We start from the raw sequence: 17,178 nt of genomic DNA on the forward strand, positions 1-17,178 counted from the left end.
GTATTTACCTTCGTCTTGCTTATGTACCTTACCTCGTCTCGTCTTGCACTGTCCTGCACCAACCCGATCCTGTTTGTCTGACGTCGTGTCGTGTCAGTTAGTTTCTTTTTTCCCCCCTTGTGGGAAGTGTTTATTTGTATTTCAGTTTTGTCAGTGTTTTCCCCCATCGTGGGTGTTTGTTTTGTTATTTATATATTAATATATTTATATAAATAAAGTTTATGTTTAATGTTCCAAGTTATCTCATTCATGTTATAGTGAAAATTGAAAGGAGTACTTCTGTCAAATGTTTACATTTACATTTATCAGATGCTTGTCCAAAGTGACTTACATTGCATTGCATTATACATTTGTTTCTGACTATGTGCAATCCCCTGGGATCAAACCCATGACCTTGGTCGTTGTTAGCGCATGCTTTAACCACTGAGCCACAGGAATGAAAATTCTGTAAAAATGTATTCAGCCTCATGATGTATTGTATTCAAAGGTGATCTAAACTGGTTGTGTGTTTAACAGAACAAAGAAATGTAAACGTGATTGAAACAACCTAATGGTGAGTAAATGATGACAGAATTTTCATTTTTAGGTGAATTTTACAAATGTTTTGTAGCTCTTTCAATTCAGGTCTTTAATTTTTAGGTTAACTTAAAAAATGTTTTGTAGCTCTTTCACTATATATTTTATCATCCGTCTTTGCCAGTTGTGATTTAAATCTTGGTTATATGTCATTATGTTTCTTGCTTGCCCAAAGCTCTGAGGTAATGTAGAGAAAAACTCACGCTTTCCTATTTTTTGTTATGTTTAGGACTCAAATGTAGACTTCAGTGGAATGATGTTGGCCTGCTCACAGTTTCACCTGAAGATGTCATATTAAAAATATTTATTTCCAGAGGGAATTTCTGTTGTTGGGAGGTAAGAAAATCAAACCTAAACTTCAAACCCTTAATATCAGCCTTTAAGCTAAACTTTGTCTTTAAAGTCTTTCTGCCTGTAAATAGTTTGGCATATTTTGTAATTTCACTCATTTCAAGTTTGCACACATTTTATACTTATGTTAATGTATAGATGAGTAAAATGTCTGTATTACAGGCTTATTTTGTAATATTGCACTAATTTCAAGTGAGTACTGGTTTTACTTCTGGTTGGCTTTACTTACTACAGTTGGCTCAGTTATGTTTTTAGTTATTACTGAACCGTTCTAAAGCCAAATGTCTATATTTTAGTAAAAGCTAAATGTCTACATGTCAAATGCTTATATTTTTCTGTACAGAGCTGTAAATTGTAATTTGTTACAGTGCTTCTTAATGAGTCACATGAGATCTGTTTAGACAGAAGAAATCTACAATTTTACAGTCCTGTTTTCCATGCACATACTGTGTACTTATTACAGTATATATATATTAACTGGGTAATGACTAGGTACTAACCCTGAACCTTATATCATAAGGTACCCTGAACCTCATACTACCCAGTACTTTCTTAGGTACACTGTGGGTACACACACCAAATAAACAGTTTAGTGTCTTAACATGTTCACTTTACTTTAACAAACTTTGGAAACCAATTGCACATAGTTTTTAGTTATTGCTCATACCTTAAAATGTAAATCTGTATCAAGAGTACTAGTATTTTAACTGAAATTGACATATTAAACTTACTTGGTATTTAGTAGTTAAATTACTCAGAAATGTGACAACAAATTACTCATCATAGCTTATTACTAATTCAATTTTACCTCTAAATTCGACTTGAAAAAATAATGGGCAATCGGTTTCTAAACTAAAATGAATTTACAGTAAAATGCCCACGTTATAGGTTTGTATTTTTTACGCAAGTACAGAATTTTGCTACTATTAACCTGACTGGATACTCATTAAACACTTTTTTTATTGTTTTATTTTCTTCACTTTTAAGGCTTCTTGGACAGCCATGCAATTATCTACTTCTGTATGGCACCATTTTAGACCAGATATAACGGAAGGTGAAGAAGATGACCATGCACACACACAAACAGAGAGGGGAAATCTTTAACAATAATATGCAATAATGTTCAACATTATTCAAAGAATATGCACATATGTGTAATGCAGCAAACAGTCATTGGGCCTTCTATTTGAGAGAGACAATCTAAAGCCCACTTTATACAAGCTAGCTGAAAAACATCTGCTCATCTCTTTCTCTCTCTTGCATGCGCACACACACATAAGCGATATGCAAACAAAACATGATACACATAAAATTATGCGAAAGAATACAGTACATTGGAACAGATAGTTATCAAACCCGCATGTGACATGCTTATACTGTTCAGATGGCAGCCTTTTTTTCATTATTATTTTCTAAAAATCTCCATCACAGCTATCATATGCAGTACCAGTTGAATTTTGATAGCAAAAAGACCTTTTAAAGACTGATGCTTAAATGCTAGTTGTGTAAACAAATATGTATTGAACATATGTATACATTTCTTTACAAAATAATTATTTTAAGTATCCTTCCAATGAGCTTGACCAGCAAGTGAAAAAAACAACTAAACAAGTGCCCATTTAGAAGTTGACTGGACATTACATGACTTTACTGTTACTTTAAAAAGAGGACACCATAAAGAATGTATAACAAAATGTCTGAACTTTTGAATGGTACTATTGAATCATCAAAATTACAGTACATTTCTTTATTTGGCTGTAATTTCTTTAATGTTTGCACAGCTGTGTTAGTGCCAGAGAGTAATAATGTTGATTTTGGTTTAAGTAAGGTCATTCTGCACAATAAAATAACTGATTGGAAGTTAAAGTGGACAAACAACTGCGGACAACTGTACTGCTATTAAAATGAGGCCGCATGCTTTTATGCTGTGGGTTGTAAGGAAAGAAAAACATACATACAAAACATTAAATGAGTCAGACTAGGACATTAATTAAAAGCCTTTGGCACAGTCACTCTTGAAATAAATAAATAAATAAATTTAAATAGTTTAAAAAAACCACAAAGACCCCACCATCTTTCGCTAAGAAATGCTAAGGGTCTGGTCTCTCCAATGTGAAATCCATTTGTTTTAGTGCAAACGTACAGAGAGATGACCCTCAATACAACACGCACATACACAGGTACACACACAATTAATGCCAGGCAGGGAGCTGAAGTGACATTTCAGCAGAATGTCCAATGGGAAGGAGTGTCCCTTTAACCGGATTTGAAAATTGCACCTCTGCAGTCTTATTTATTCTTCGGTATCAAAAGAAAAATTCTTCTGTATACCTGTCAGTTAAATGAGATACTTAAATATGATTGGCTAAGGAGAACACTGATATGCATAATTTGCGCAATGGTTTGATTTGTATCTAAAGATTCTCCTTAACTAAAGTAAAGAAAGTAGAAAAATATGACATCACTTTCTCAATTGTCAAAAAAATATTAATCAGCCAAACTGTGCGGTCAATAAAACAGTCGAGATTGATCACGTGAGGATCCCTTCCAAAATTATTTCAATTTGAACTCTCCAGTACATACATAGGACCATGTGTGGTATATACTGTACCATGTCCGGGAGCCTTCACTCGCCCCTTTAGCTACTCAGGGAGAGAAAGTCTGTTTGAAGGAGAATAAGAGAAAAATAAAATGGAGAGAGTCAAGGTGTGTTCAGTTGTGTGTTAAACACTGAAAGCGGTTTTTGAAGTACAAGAGGCCATTTTTGGTGTGTGTCGCATCAGATGAAGCAGGAGGGTAACGGAACTTCGTATAGGTTTTATCGCTTTCCGACTGGCCCCACGGTAGTTTGATCTTGGTGGCGTGGTTCACAATGACATCATCGCATGACCCAACATGCAGGGAGCCGAGACCATCTATAAAAAACTCTAAAAATACAAAATAGAGCAAAGACATTGCAACATAAAAACAATCACAATACAATTTACTAAAATTATATTTATACATTTCAAAAACATTTACAATTTTCAATAAACGTTTTGCTGTACATACAAACATATTTTGGCTGCGTCTCTTTACTTGTGCTATTAGATCTTAGTGCCGCTTTTTACACCATCAACCACAGCATATTTTTACGTAGACTTTATGTTGGCGTTAGTAGAATAGCATTAAAAATGCTTTGATCATACCTATCTAATAGTTTTCAGTTTATAGGTAACAATGTCACGCAAATCACTACTCCAGTACGGCGTGCCACAGGGCTCAGTCTTAGAGACTCTGCTCTTCGCACTGCACATGCTACATGTAGGAGGTATAATGAAGAGACTCAGAGTAAATGCTGATGCTACTCAACTCTACATTTCCTCTACAACTCTACAGGCCTCACGAAACAGAGTAGTTTTGGAATGCATAGTTGATATAAAAAACTGGATGAGTAGCACCTTTTTATTGTTGGACAAAACAGAAGTGTTACTTATTGGACCGAAAAGTGCAATACGTAACCACCAAGAATACTGCATAACTATTGACTGATGCTTAATAAAACCCTTGGCGTCAGCTAGGAATCTGGGCATTTTATTAGATGGTAATCTGTCATTGCCATGTTTAATGTTCTTGTTGCCATGTTGTTTCTTCATTTTAAGAATATATCTAAATTACGTCATATGCTGTCACTTTCAAATGCGGAAAACTTCCTTCACATATTTATGAAGTCAAAACTAGATTATTGTTATGCACTGTTAGGTGGTTGCCCTGTAGTAATCAGCATTTTTGGCTGTCAATTTTGGTTTGACACCTAAAGGGGGTCACTGTGTTCACCCCCCATTGCCCCTCATCACTGTCATTTGTTTCCACATTTGCCTTGTTTGCCCTGTGTATTTATATAGCCTTTTGGCCCCGGTTTTGTTGCTTTGTGTTTAACGTTGTGTAGCCAGTCTCTCAAGTTTTACCTAGTCTAGTTAACTAGAGCTCTTGCATCTACTTCTGCGTGTTTCTTTGTGCCCTTTTGCTTTGTGGATTATCTTTTGTTGGACTTTTGAAATTCCTTGTTTGCAGACGGATTATACTGAGTTGTTTTGCTCCCGAGTGTTTTTTTCTCTTGTGGGTTGTTTTTCTTGTATTTTTTTAGTTATATTAAAACCACCAGCTTCTACATCTCAAGTCCTTATGTGTGGTGGCATCCAGGTTAAGGACCAGAGACCAGAGTGCAAGTCCCGGTTCTGACAGTAGGATTATTACAAAAACTCCATGTAGATCAAAACGCGGTAGCGAGAGTTCTTACACAAACAAATAAGTATTAACATATAAGCCTGGTCCTGTCAAGATTGCACTGGTTACCTATTAAGCAATTTATTCAATTTAAAATCTTACCAACTACCTATAAGGCCCTGCACGGTTTAGCTCCACAGTACCAGAGTGAGATTCTATTACTATACAGACCCTCACGTTCACTACGCTCTTTGGGCTCTGGGCAGTCGGTAATACCTATAGGTTAAAATCAAGTACATTTATACATATACTGTAAGTTCATTACAGTGCAGGGCGCTAGGCAACTCTGAAACAGTCTTCTGAATAGTGAGCGGAAGGCAGACACACTGTCAGTTTAAATCTGGACTAAAGACACATCTTTTTAATCCTGCATGCAGCTTCCACTTCCATAATATAAATCATCTCAGGGTTTAGGCTGCATTAGTTAGATCAACCGGAACCAGGAGATCTTCCTATAACAACTGATGTACTTGTTGCATCAAAGAGTGCAGAACAGTACTCTACTCTCAGCCAGGTTCCAAGGTGGTTACCATAGCGGGTAGGATGCAGTTCATGCCGAGACCTGATGGTAGAGCGGAGAATGGGAAGCGGCGACCTGATAGAGCTGGATAAAGAAGGATGCGGTAACTTGACACGTCTTCATTACAGAATTTCAACTGCGATTAGATTATTAATGATGATCTTAAATCTATAATAACCTTATTGCTAAGTTTATTTATTCTTTTTTATTTAGCCTAGTTGTGCAAGCACTATCAAGCTTTTGCTGAGGCTGCAGCTTTTACCAGATGGGAACTGGAATCCTCTGGTTCTCCTGAGGGTTTTTATTCCAATGGAGTTTTGGGGTCCTCGCCACCGTTTGCATACTGTTTTGCACTGTTTGCCTGGCCGGTAAGGCTGCTTGAGAATGAGAAGTTTTAAGTTTTACTTAATTCATATTGTACATAGGAATTTATTGTCTGTTTAATATTTGACTAATGTTTGACCTCTCTCCTTTATCTTAAATGTGTGCTTCTCAGTGATTACCACTTTGCGTGTGTGTACCTGCGTGTTGTGTGTGTGTCTATGTGTTCGTATGCGTGGATATTGTGTGTTTTTTATGTGGGTGTGTTTGAATCGGTGTGTGTGTATCTGTCTTATGTGTTTTCACCTTTTTTGTTTTTACAAAAAAATATAAATTCAAATTTTTTGCTTATAGTCAGTATGTTTCATGTACAGCTGCTTTGTAACAATGAAAATTGTAAAAAGCGCTATATAAATAAGGTTGACAAGACTTGGCACTAGAAATTAGTGCAATTACCACACATTTCACACTCACCTAGATGTGCAACACGTGCCAGCCGGGGGTCAAAGCCAACCTGCTGCACCTTGTCTGTCCTAGCTAAAAAGAAATTAATGACTCCGTCTGTGACAACGCAACGAGGAAAACCCTGAATAATGTGGTGAAAGCCACGTCTCATGTGCAGACAGTCCCCGTCTTCCTCTCCAGCTTCAATTGATATCGTCTGCCTGTAGGTGGCAGTGTAGCCTGTAGCTTCACGTACTGCTCCTCCAACCTAAAGGCACACAAAGCAGTCAAACACTTAAAGCAAGGAGGGTAACTGGAAATGAAGAACATTTTTTGTGAATAGTATTTCCTTTGAGAATGACAAAAAAAATGTCTTCCATCTACAGTTTGTCTCTTTCGATTTATAACATCACCATTTATTCAGGGTATGAATCAAACTATGCTGGTTGTGCACACAGAAGCCTCTTTGTCTGGAAAGGTCACATAACTGACCCACTATACACCCATAATCTGTGGACAGTAAAAAGATTATGTACACAATAGTTTGATGGTCCAGTTATAGCTTTCATTTTTATAATTTTGAGTCCTACAGACATGGACAATTGTAAACCTTTTTTAATTCTCCAGTGATCACTGCCGGTGGAAGAGAGTGGGGTGACCTGAAATCCTGAAAGGAACATTTATAAATTCACTAAATTTAGATTCACTAAAGAATGTGTTGTAGAAATCTGTGTTAAAAAGTATTGCACATGGAAATGGGGAAACATTCTTTAGTTTGTTTATCTAAATATTTATCGATGATGGGTTTAACTTGAATTGGCTGTATAAAACATGATTATGTTAGATTCATTATATATATATATATATATATACACACTCACTGGCCACTTTATTAGGTACACCTTACTAGTACCGGGTTGGACCCCCTTTTGCCTTCAGAACTGCCTTAATCCTTCGTGGCAGATATTCAACAAGGTACTGGAAACATTCCTCGGAGATTTTGGTCCATATTGACATGATAGCATCATGCAGTTGCTGCAGATTTGTCGGCTGCACATCCATGATGCGAATCTCCCATTCCACCACATTCCAAAGGTGCTCTATTGGATTGAGATCTGGTGACTGTGGAGGCCATTTGAGTACAGGGAACTCATGTTCAAGAAACCAGTCTGAGAAGATTTGCGCTTTATGACATGGCACGTTATCCTGCTGGAAGTAGCCTTCAGAAGATGGGTACACTGTGGTCATAAAAGGATGGACATGGTCAGCAACAATACTCAGGTAGGCTGTGGTGTTGACTTGATGCTCAATTGGTACTAATGGGCCAAAAGTGTGCCAAGAAAATATCCCCAACACCATTACACCACCACCACCAGCCTGAACCGTTGATACAAGGCAAGATGGATCCATGCTTTCATGTTGATGATGCCAAATTCTGACCCTACCATCCGAATGTCGCAGCAGAAATCGAGACTCATCAGACCAGGCAACGTTTTTCCAATCTTCTATTGTCCAATTTTGGTGAGCCTGTGCGAATTGTAGCCTCAATTGTATGCTCTTCTGCATACCTCGGTTGTAAATAGTGGTTATTTCAGTTACTGTTGCCTTTCTATCATCTCGAACCAGTCTGGCCATTCTCCTCTGACCTCTGGCATCAACAAGTCATTTGCGCCCACAGGACTGCTGGTCACTGGTTATTTTCTGGACCATTCTCTGTAAACCCTAGAGATGGTTGTGCGTGAAAATCCCAGTAGTCCAGCAGTTTCTGAAATACTCAGACCAGCCCGTCTGGCACCAACAACCATGCCACGTTCAAAGTCACTTAAATCGCCTTTCTTCCCCATTCTGACGCTCGGTTTAAACTGCAGCAGATCGTCTTGACCATGTTTACATGCCTAAATGCATTGAGTTGCTGCCATGTGATTGGCTGATTAGAAATTTGCGTTAACGACCAGTTGAACAGGTGTACCTCATAAAGTGGCCAGCCAGTGTATATATTTTTTTTAAATGTATAAATTTATCAATTGTCAATAAAACGGAAATTCCTCAATGGAAAGGCAGCAAAACTTAAAATGCTTATATGTTTGTTATTCAGTTCTATCTGATCCCATAATAATAAGTAGCAATTTATGGACAAAACTTTCACAAAACAATGTGAAACCACTGGCGGATCTGGCCCCAGTTGAAATCTTATTGGCCCCTGGAGTGCCCCAGTCCTCTTAGGGCCTATGTAGCCTTCTCCTGATATGCATTTTAGTCGATCAGATCGCAAGGGGACGAAGTAAAATACAAGTGTGAAACCTTTTGAGCTTGTCAACTTTCTACCAATGCCAGAAGTCGAAAATGCATTAGACCGGATAGTGTTTGTGGTGTAGACACTCATGTGGTTGGAGGTATTCGAGCAGCCACAAAAGACCGTACTCTCCGCGATCTAGCCAGACAGAATTTAAACTTTATCCGCTTCACCAGAGCGACGCCAATCAAGCAGTCTTGTCAACGAATATCCTGCACTTAGCGGTCTTTAGATGTGGGGCGGGGCGAGTGCCGGATAGCCGGTGTGAAAGACGCTCGAGATTGATCTGTGACTTGCTCAATCAGCTTTAATGCAAAATTGAAGCGGCTTTTGTTGCTTGGCCCCTAATACTACTACTAATAATATATAAACTTTCACAATTGTATCTAAAGTACTGTTCTTTCTTACAATAAGTACAGCTTGCATTTAAATTGAAGACTTTCTAAATAAGCACAAAACATGCGCTATGTTGGATTCAGAGTTGTGACCCCAAGGACAGTGCACAGGCACATTTACAAAACATGTGAAAAACAGATATACTGAAAACAATAGTCGAGAAGGAGACGGGAACCGGCAAACATCTAAACATCTTTAATTAATAAATAAATGTAAACGTAAATAGACAACCGGCAGCCCCCTCACGGGGCGACACACAGAAACAATTACTAAAAGCCAGGCCTGGTCCTCTCTCACTATTGGTCCGGTCCCTCGTCCTCTTATGCTCCCGGACTCCTCCGTGATACGAGACCGGTGCACGTACAGCTGACACTCGTTATTACTCACGCATGGGCCTTGACTCCCAGCTCTAGTCCCGCCTACCTCACTACATAGTGTTTATTAACTTATAGCGTATCACTAATATAATCATACTCTGCTCTCTAGCTCATTGCTTGACAACTCTGAAACAACATATGAAGATGTCTGAATAAACAAGTGTATGAAAGAGCACACATGTATACACCACATGAAAAGTAAACCACTTTATATAACCCTTACATGAAAATTACAGCACTTTATATCGCATTAATCACATTAAAAAGAATAAATGACAATGAAGTAAGAAGACACAAGTACAAGATTCAAAGTTAAATGTCCAAAGAGTCCACTTTTGCAGTTTAGCAAATCACACCACTCAGCTGACTCTTTATAATAACATGGCTTGCTTACCCTTTATCATTAATAAACCTGCATCATTCTCTAATTCATCTCCAGTGTTTTGTTCAGAAATCTGGTAGTGCCAGCAGCAATTGAAAAATTTTAAAGAATTGTGCACTATACTTGGCCCCCCTCTGTAAATTATGGCCTCAATGTTGCCCCTGCTTTATAAAAATCCTAAATGCGCCACTGTGAAACTATCAAAACATTCCTCTCTTTAGAATTCCACCTGTCCTGATACAACAACATTGAGAGCGGTTGCTGTAAAAAACATGATAACAATGTCTGTACATCAAAAACAAATACAATATATCGGGATATACTCTATTTTTAACCACGGCAAAGGCTGAAAGAATAACAAGATGTCATGCGACATGAGAGTTTTAATTAGCAAAGACTAGAGACCGTTGCTGTGGATATTGGGAGGTGGGACAATAGGCAGACTCTGGATTAAAGTTTAATTGGGGACTTCGGTGAGTTGCAAAGGTGTAGGTTCCTCACCACAGGAGAGACTAGAAGAAACACCTTTCTTCATGTGGAATGGAAAATATCCTTGTGGGAAATCCGACGATTTCTTTTCACATGATTATATACTTTACACAGATAAGTTTAAAAGCGAAATCCTTTAACGGTGCTGAAGATTGTATATGGGGTGAAAATCACATCTTATTTCAAGACAGTGCCCCAGACCATTTTTTCTCTACAATTGGCACAAACAAGAATTCTTACTCAAAAGTAGAAGTCTTCTTACTCAAACTGTAATTGCTCTCGAACTAACAAACATCACAGCACAGATTTTAGAAATTACAATTGCCTATTTTGAGTTGCCAAATATTTTTTCTAACGCACTGCCAACAGAATCTCAGTACAGCACTTCAGTGAGTTACCCAGCACCCAGTTATCCATTCCCTGAGATAATTCACTATCTACTTCCCAGGTCAAAGCAATTCTGGAACAACCTTCCTATACAGATCATAAAAACACCTAAACTCCATGTAGTTGGAAAATACCAGCTGATTTTATCTTCATTCTGCATCTCTGAATATATTTTGCACATTTACTGTAAATCAGTACATGTTGGCGTTAACTCTTGTAAGAGCATAAAGGCACTTTCTTTTAATACAAAATTCATGTACTGTGTTTTACCTTTTTTGTGTTATTTCCCCCTGTAAAGCTGCTTTGGAACAATGCAAATTGCGAAAAGCGCTATAAAAATTAAATTGAATTGAATTGAATGCTTCATCTACAGTACCAGTCAAAAAATAAGACACACAAAAATCTTTTGCGTAAACTTAATGTGAAATCTTTTAGTCTGAATTTGTAATGATTAAAATTACTTTTGTAGACAACAAAAGTTGTCTTCTGGATGAAAGCGTCTGTCAAATAAATAAATGTAACAAAAATACCTGTGCCAACATTTTAATTTATTTAAATTGAAAACGGACCAAATGATGAATAAAAACCTGCCAATAAGGTCCAGTATAATATATTTTACAATATAACATAGTTAGTTCACCCAAGAATGAACATTCTCTCATTATTTAGTCACCCTCTTGTCATTTCAAGCCTGTATGACTTTCTTTCTTCTTTAGAACACAAAAGAAGAATGTTGGCTATCGAACAGTGGCAGTACCCATTAACTTTTAATGTATGGACACAACACCAATGCAAGTCAATGGATACCACCATTGTTCAATTACCAACATTCTTCCAAGTATCTACCTAGGTGTTCTGCAGAAGGAAGGCATACAGGTTTGAAATTACAAGACGGTGAATAAATGATGACATTATTTTTATTTTTGGGTGAACTATACCTTTAAATGTTTCCAACTTTTGACTGGTAGTGTGTTTTTCAGTTTCATGTTAACTATGGCATTTCCAGGCAATGAGTTAAATGTACAGGTATCTGTAACACTGTAGCTTCTCACCAGATCAAGTGTGGTTTTTTCCAGCACGTCCACCAGCTTCTCCAGCTTTGTGTTGGCAGTGAATATAAAATCATCATCCACCCACAGTACATACTTGGTGGTCACCTGTGACACTGCCAGGTTACGACCAGCAAACCAGCCCTGAGACATGAACATTCATACACAGATCCCATCACAATGGTCATCAACACATTAGAAGCACTTTAGAAACAGGTGATAGAAACACCAAGACTTACCTTTCCAAAGGGCATAATGTAGTGTTCAATATACGGACCAGACACCGTTTTGGGATGCTCACTGTCATCTGCTATGACTATTGTAACTGTTGGGTAGTACCGTCTAATGCTGTCAATTAAATCCTGGAGCTTGTCATACCGCAGGAAAGTTTTGGTTGCTATGGTCACAAGAGCACTGATGTTGTACTCTGAGAATAAACACATGAAATGATAATTGTGAGAGAAAACACATGGTTATAATTTACTCGTGTGAAGGCCCAGATGGATATTCTTAGACAGAACTGTGTGAAAACATCTGCATTTTCTGCATAAGTGGAACACATGTCATTCATATACTAATCCTTCACCCTTCGGTTCATGAAGTATTTTTTCAATACTCTCAGCTATATTTTTCACTTTTTCCTATGTTGAAAATCATTTAATTTACCACAAATTCAGTGTGCAGAAATTATGAATAATCATGCAAAAGACTTACATTTTTTGTTTGAATCGATTCTAAATCTACTGATGCATAATGTAACAGCATTATTGCTTTATTGTACATGAGTGTTGGATATTGTTTACCTTGATCTGTATCAGAGCCTGTATTGTAGAGTTTGGGTGTCACTCCATGCCGGATCTTGATGGTGAAAAGGGCCTGATGTCCTTCTGTTTCGAACTGCACTGAATCACATGCACATAAAAACACCATATAAAATACAGGTTATGCAGTCATGTAGTGTTTATGTGTTTATTTGGATTCAATAATGCTCTTGATTTTGTAAAGCAATTTTACGGGTTTTGATTTTTCTGTAGAAATTACCCAGATGCTGCATACCTGTGTCAGCAGTGCTAGGGTGGAACAGAGTGTTGGTGTAGGTGATAAACTGAAGCTGTCGATTTAGACTTGGCAAAATGCTGCTGCTCAGGGTCATGTGCATTTCACCATCGCCCCTAATTTTCACCCCCTCCACCTCTGCTGCCACATTAAATGTGCCCAAAGATGCTGAGAAGTTCACCTACAGTAAAACAGAAAGAGACACAATCAAATTATATACAATTTAATTATAATCATTCACATTAAATATATCTATTTGTAGTGATATATAATGTCATTAATATATGCCTGGTCTTAAAAATGACTACAGTAAAATTCGTAAGACATATGAAAAATATATAAATAAACAACCAAGACTTATATGTAATTTCACTTACACTGTAGACATCTCTGGGCAGATCTTTTAAGGCCAAACCTACAACACATTACAGTCATGTACTGTTAATGTCCATTGTCTGTGACTAAATCTAACTAGCCTCTATTACCAACACTGTCCATTACATAATCTAATAACAAGCTCTTTCCAGATGTCATTTATGAACATCACATTATTATTCTGTACAGTGAAACATGCTGTCAGACTTCATGATTTAATTTTCTAATTTTAATTCTTGAACAAATACGTCAAAGGAATCATTAAACAACACATTTTAAATGTCATGCTGGTATTGGGACTGCATTGTTATTCCTGAAACACTGAAGTATTCTTTTTATAGAAAAATGTTTGGTTACTAAAAGTAAATAAGCAGGTTAGTTAAAAAGACAGTAAATAAAAAAATTATATTCACACACTCACATATAGTGTTTCCATGTTTTATTGTGACTAACCATAAACATAAAGATTTTTATACTGAACAAACTGTGGGTTCTAACCCCTCACCTCACAATTTGTAATTTTTACATTAAAAACAATTTAGTACTGTATGATTTATAGTAGCAAATTACTGGAAAGATGTTCACAAAAGTTCAAACGGTTATTAAAAGCAATACCTAGTATAATGATGGTTTTAAGTGGCCGAACCTCCACACCCTGTGTTGGGTACTGCAGGGGACTGTTAGCTTCAGCTACAATCAGAAGATCAGCCGGGGTCTGTGACCTTTACACAAAAATAAATATGCATATCTTACATGCTGTTTTCATATTTACTTATATCTATTCAACAAAATGTAAGCATGCGCTATAAATAACTATTGACTAAAATGCCTACTTTAGCAAAATTATACTTTGTAATAAAAGTGCCTAAACATATCATTTGCAAGTTATCTCCCGTCTCTATGTGAAACATAAACCTAATTTTACTGGCATAGCATGATGCAAAGCACCTAATTTGGAAGCTCTGGTACTCTTTGGCACGCCGTCTCTTCATCTCATGGAGCTGGGAGGGCTGGAAGGCAGTGTGCAGGGGGTGGGCAGACACTCTAGGGAACAACAGTTGTGCAAAGGGCAAGTTGACGCCTTTGCTCTCTCCTTCACACACACACCCGTTACGAGCCAGGAGCCTTGCAGAAAATGAGAGGGGATATCGCACAGGCAATCTGTGACAAATTGCATTTTCCGATTCTGTGGCAAGGAATCGTTTATCCAACTAAATTAAAACCAACCAAATAAACTTTAGTCTTGGTATTTACACACTAGATTCATTTTTTTAAATCCCAGAATTGTTTTTCTTTTCTGTTTTACTCTAACGTTTTCAAAGGTTTGTTGTAGTACAACTCTTTTGTCATCTGGTAAAGACTAACTGACCTGGCCACACGCTCTCTCACACGGTACGGGATGGTGATAGGGCTGGGATCCGGATCAGGAAGTCTCTCCTCCAGCAGCCGTTCAGCTCCAGGGCCTGGCCTGTACCGGACATCCACAGTGCTGTAGACCCGAGTGGGCCAGGAATGGAGCACTGCCAATACCAGCACCACTGATGCTACCAGAGCTAACAGCACAGTTTTACGTAGGGAACGCATGCTACAAGCTAAAAAACACACACACACACATTAACGGTAAGTGTGTTAAAAACTAATTTAGTTTGACTATGCAACAGGATTAGTTAAAGCTTTGTATTTTGTTATATACTGTAATGAAGCTATTGTAACTTTCAAATGTCTCCATGTTATTACTTTTCATTTAAAAAACAATTAATTTATTGTAAGACTTACTCTATCCAATCAGAGCGACGGGTACTGTAAATTGCCATTACTGCTCCTAAAGGTCCATGGCACTGAATGGCTAAATCTGGATTTGGCTGACAGCAGTTAAAGAGAATGATGGAGAGCGTTCTCCATCTGCTAGTAAAAAAACACATTATAAATAAATTGTAGTTGATTTAGAACACGATTTCTTACTGAATATCAGTATTTCTACATTTTGAGCAAAGAAGGTTTTTAGGTGCTTATAACACTGAAGATATATGTTTAAATAACACAAAGGATAATCAAAAAAAATATGTAATAAGATGTAAATAATAAAAGCATGTGGACATCCAAACATCACACCCGTACGTGATTTGTGAGCACTTTTATTTTAAAAAAACATTGCCTTTAATTGCTACTCCATAAAAGCTTTCAATCCTGATGAGGTTTACCACAAGATGCTGAAACATGGCTGCAGCCTCCAGGGATTTGTTCCCTATCAGACACAAGCACATCAGTAATGGCATGCGCTGATGTTGGGCAATGGGTCTATAGCTTAAATCTAGATTAAAGGGATAGTTCACCCAAGAATGAAAATTCTGTTGGAGAACTATTTCTCACAATGCTTCTTTCTCCACTGGAGTTTTCATTTCATGCTACTGTCACCTTAGGTCTTGAGAGCTATAACACATCAGGGCCAGCAACTCTTTTGGATTCATACTCTTCCAACAAATGCGACGTGTTCTAAAATTAAGAATGGCTAGTGCCATGGCATAAACTTCACATGTTTGTAAGAGTACAAACAAGTGTCCGCTATATGTTTAGTAGATCTGCTAGTTCCTAACACCCTCCTGAAGAGTCCAAGTTACAAAAAGCTATAGCACTTGATTCAACTAATAACAAATGTGTGCGTGATACCGTAGGCTACATACAAGCATGCTGCACAGATGTTACATTGCAGTTCATTGGTGTTGCATATATACACGAAGTGTGACCATCATTTCAACAATTCTGAGGAATACAACTAAAACTGAATATTGTGCGATTAAAGCAGTGAATTAGCCATTCCTGCCATGCAGAAAAACATATGCCTCGTTTAGTGTGAACGCCCAGATGATGCGACTTCCCTTCTTCTAACATTGATTCTATATGTTATATAGCAGAGGCCAATGTGCGGTGATTCTTAGTGCAATGTAAACTATATAGTCAGAAAGGCCGCAAAGCTGGCAAGGGTGGCTGTTCGAGACATAAGCCTTTTAAAATCTTGGCAAATAGTCGATAGCCATTAAGAGGTATATGAACTGGCGTACTCATCATTTCCACTGTTTCAAATCTAGTCAGTCGTATCTCCGGAAAGCCATGGCCTGTTTTCGCCCTATGTCACAGCATCCACATAAAATACCATTAGGCTATGCAGAAACACCGTTTTATCAGAAAATGCTCTCCGTGTTTGAAAAACAACGCTTTATGGGCAATCGGCAGTATCGGGTTTCTTATCAATTCATTTGGCGCCGCTTATTTAATTGTATTGACCTAAATATGCACTAAAAACAAACAAATGCGCCGCAAATTGGTGGTTAAATCATATCAGAGCTAATCACACTAGAGCGGATAAGCGACCATCTGTTCAAATAAATCTTACCTGTAATGTCTCGACCGAGAGGGATCTCCTACCTCTAAAATACTCCCGGCACGTTTGTCACATTGATGCAAACGTCTGACAAATGAAGAAAATCCGGGAGCGTGACATACACCTCAGAATGGAGAAGACCGGAGCGGAGAGGAGTCGGGCTACCCCTCTGTCGCAATAGCGATGGAGCTGCAGCGCAGTCAACTGCGCTCCTCTGAGTGGTGGAGAAAAAAGATGATGCTTCACAACATGCGCTCAGGTCTGTCGCCTGGCACGTGATGTTTCTTCTTTGCCGACAGCCTCGGTCTGTCAAATAATTCTGCTAGAGATTAAAATAAGACTCTTGATTAACAAATTCAGCTAAACGAAATCTACGCGTCTTCGTCTCCACTAAAACAGTCTACTTTTAGCCATTTCCAAGGTTTTTTCTCTACACGGTTAACAACAAAAGTGTGGATAGACCTTTGATCTTATAAAATGTCTTCATCCATCTCATGAAACATTGCCATGTTTAACA

General features: G+C 37.8%; 1 protein-coding gene across 1 annotated transcript; it reads right to left on the minus strand.

The window, feature by feature from the left end:
* Positions 1-1,904: 1,904 nt before the first annotated feature.
* On the minus strand, positions 1,905-16,884 carry b4galnt1b (beta-1,4-N-acetyl-galactosaminyl transferase 1b). Its single transcript, XM_079461342.1, has 12 exons — positions 16,674-16,884; positions 15,059-15,187; positions 14,652-14,874; positions 14,231-14,407; positions 13,898-14,004; positions 13,285-13,322; positions 12,908-13,088; positions 12,655-12,753; positions 12,091-12,278; positions 11,855-11,995; positions 6,509-6,746; positions 1,905-3,854 (listed from the first exon to the last, which is right to left on the minus strand). The coding sequence occupies exons 3-12, from the start codon at positions 14,864-14,866 to the stop codon at positions 3,640-3,642; spliced, it is 1,599 nt and encodes a 532-aa protein (XP_079317468.1). The 5' UTR covers positions 14,867-14,874; positions 15,059-15,187; positions 16,674-16,884; the 3' UTR covers positions 1,905-3,639.
* Between the last annotated feature and the right edge of the window lie 294 nt (positions 16,885-17,178).

This window comes from Barbatula barbatula (assembly GCF_947034865.1).
Source record: "Barbatula barbatula genome assembly, chromosome: 7".
NCBI lineage: Eukaryota > Metazoa > Chordata > Actinopteri > Cypriniformes > Nemacheilidae > Barbatula > Barbatula barbatula.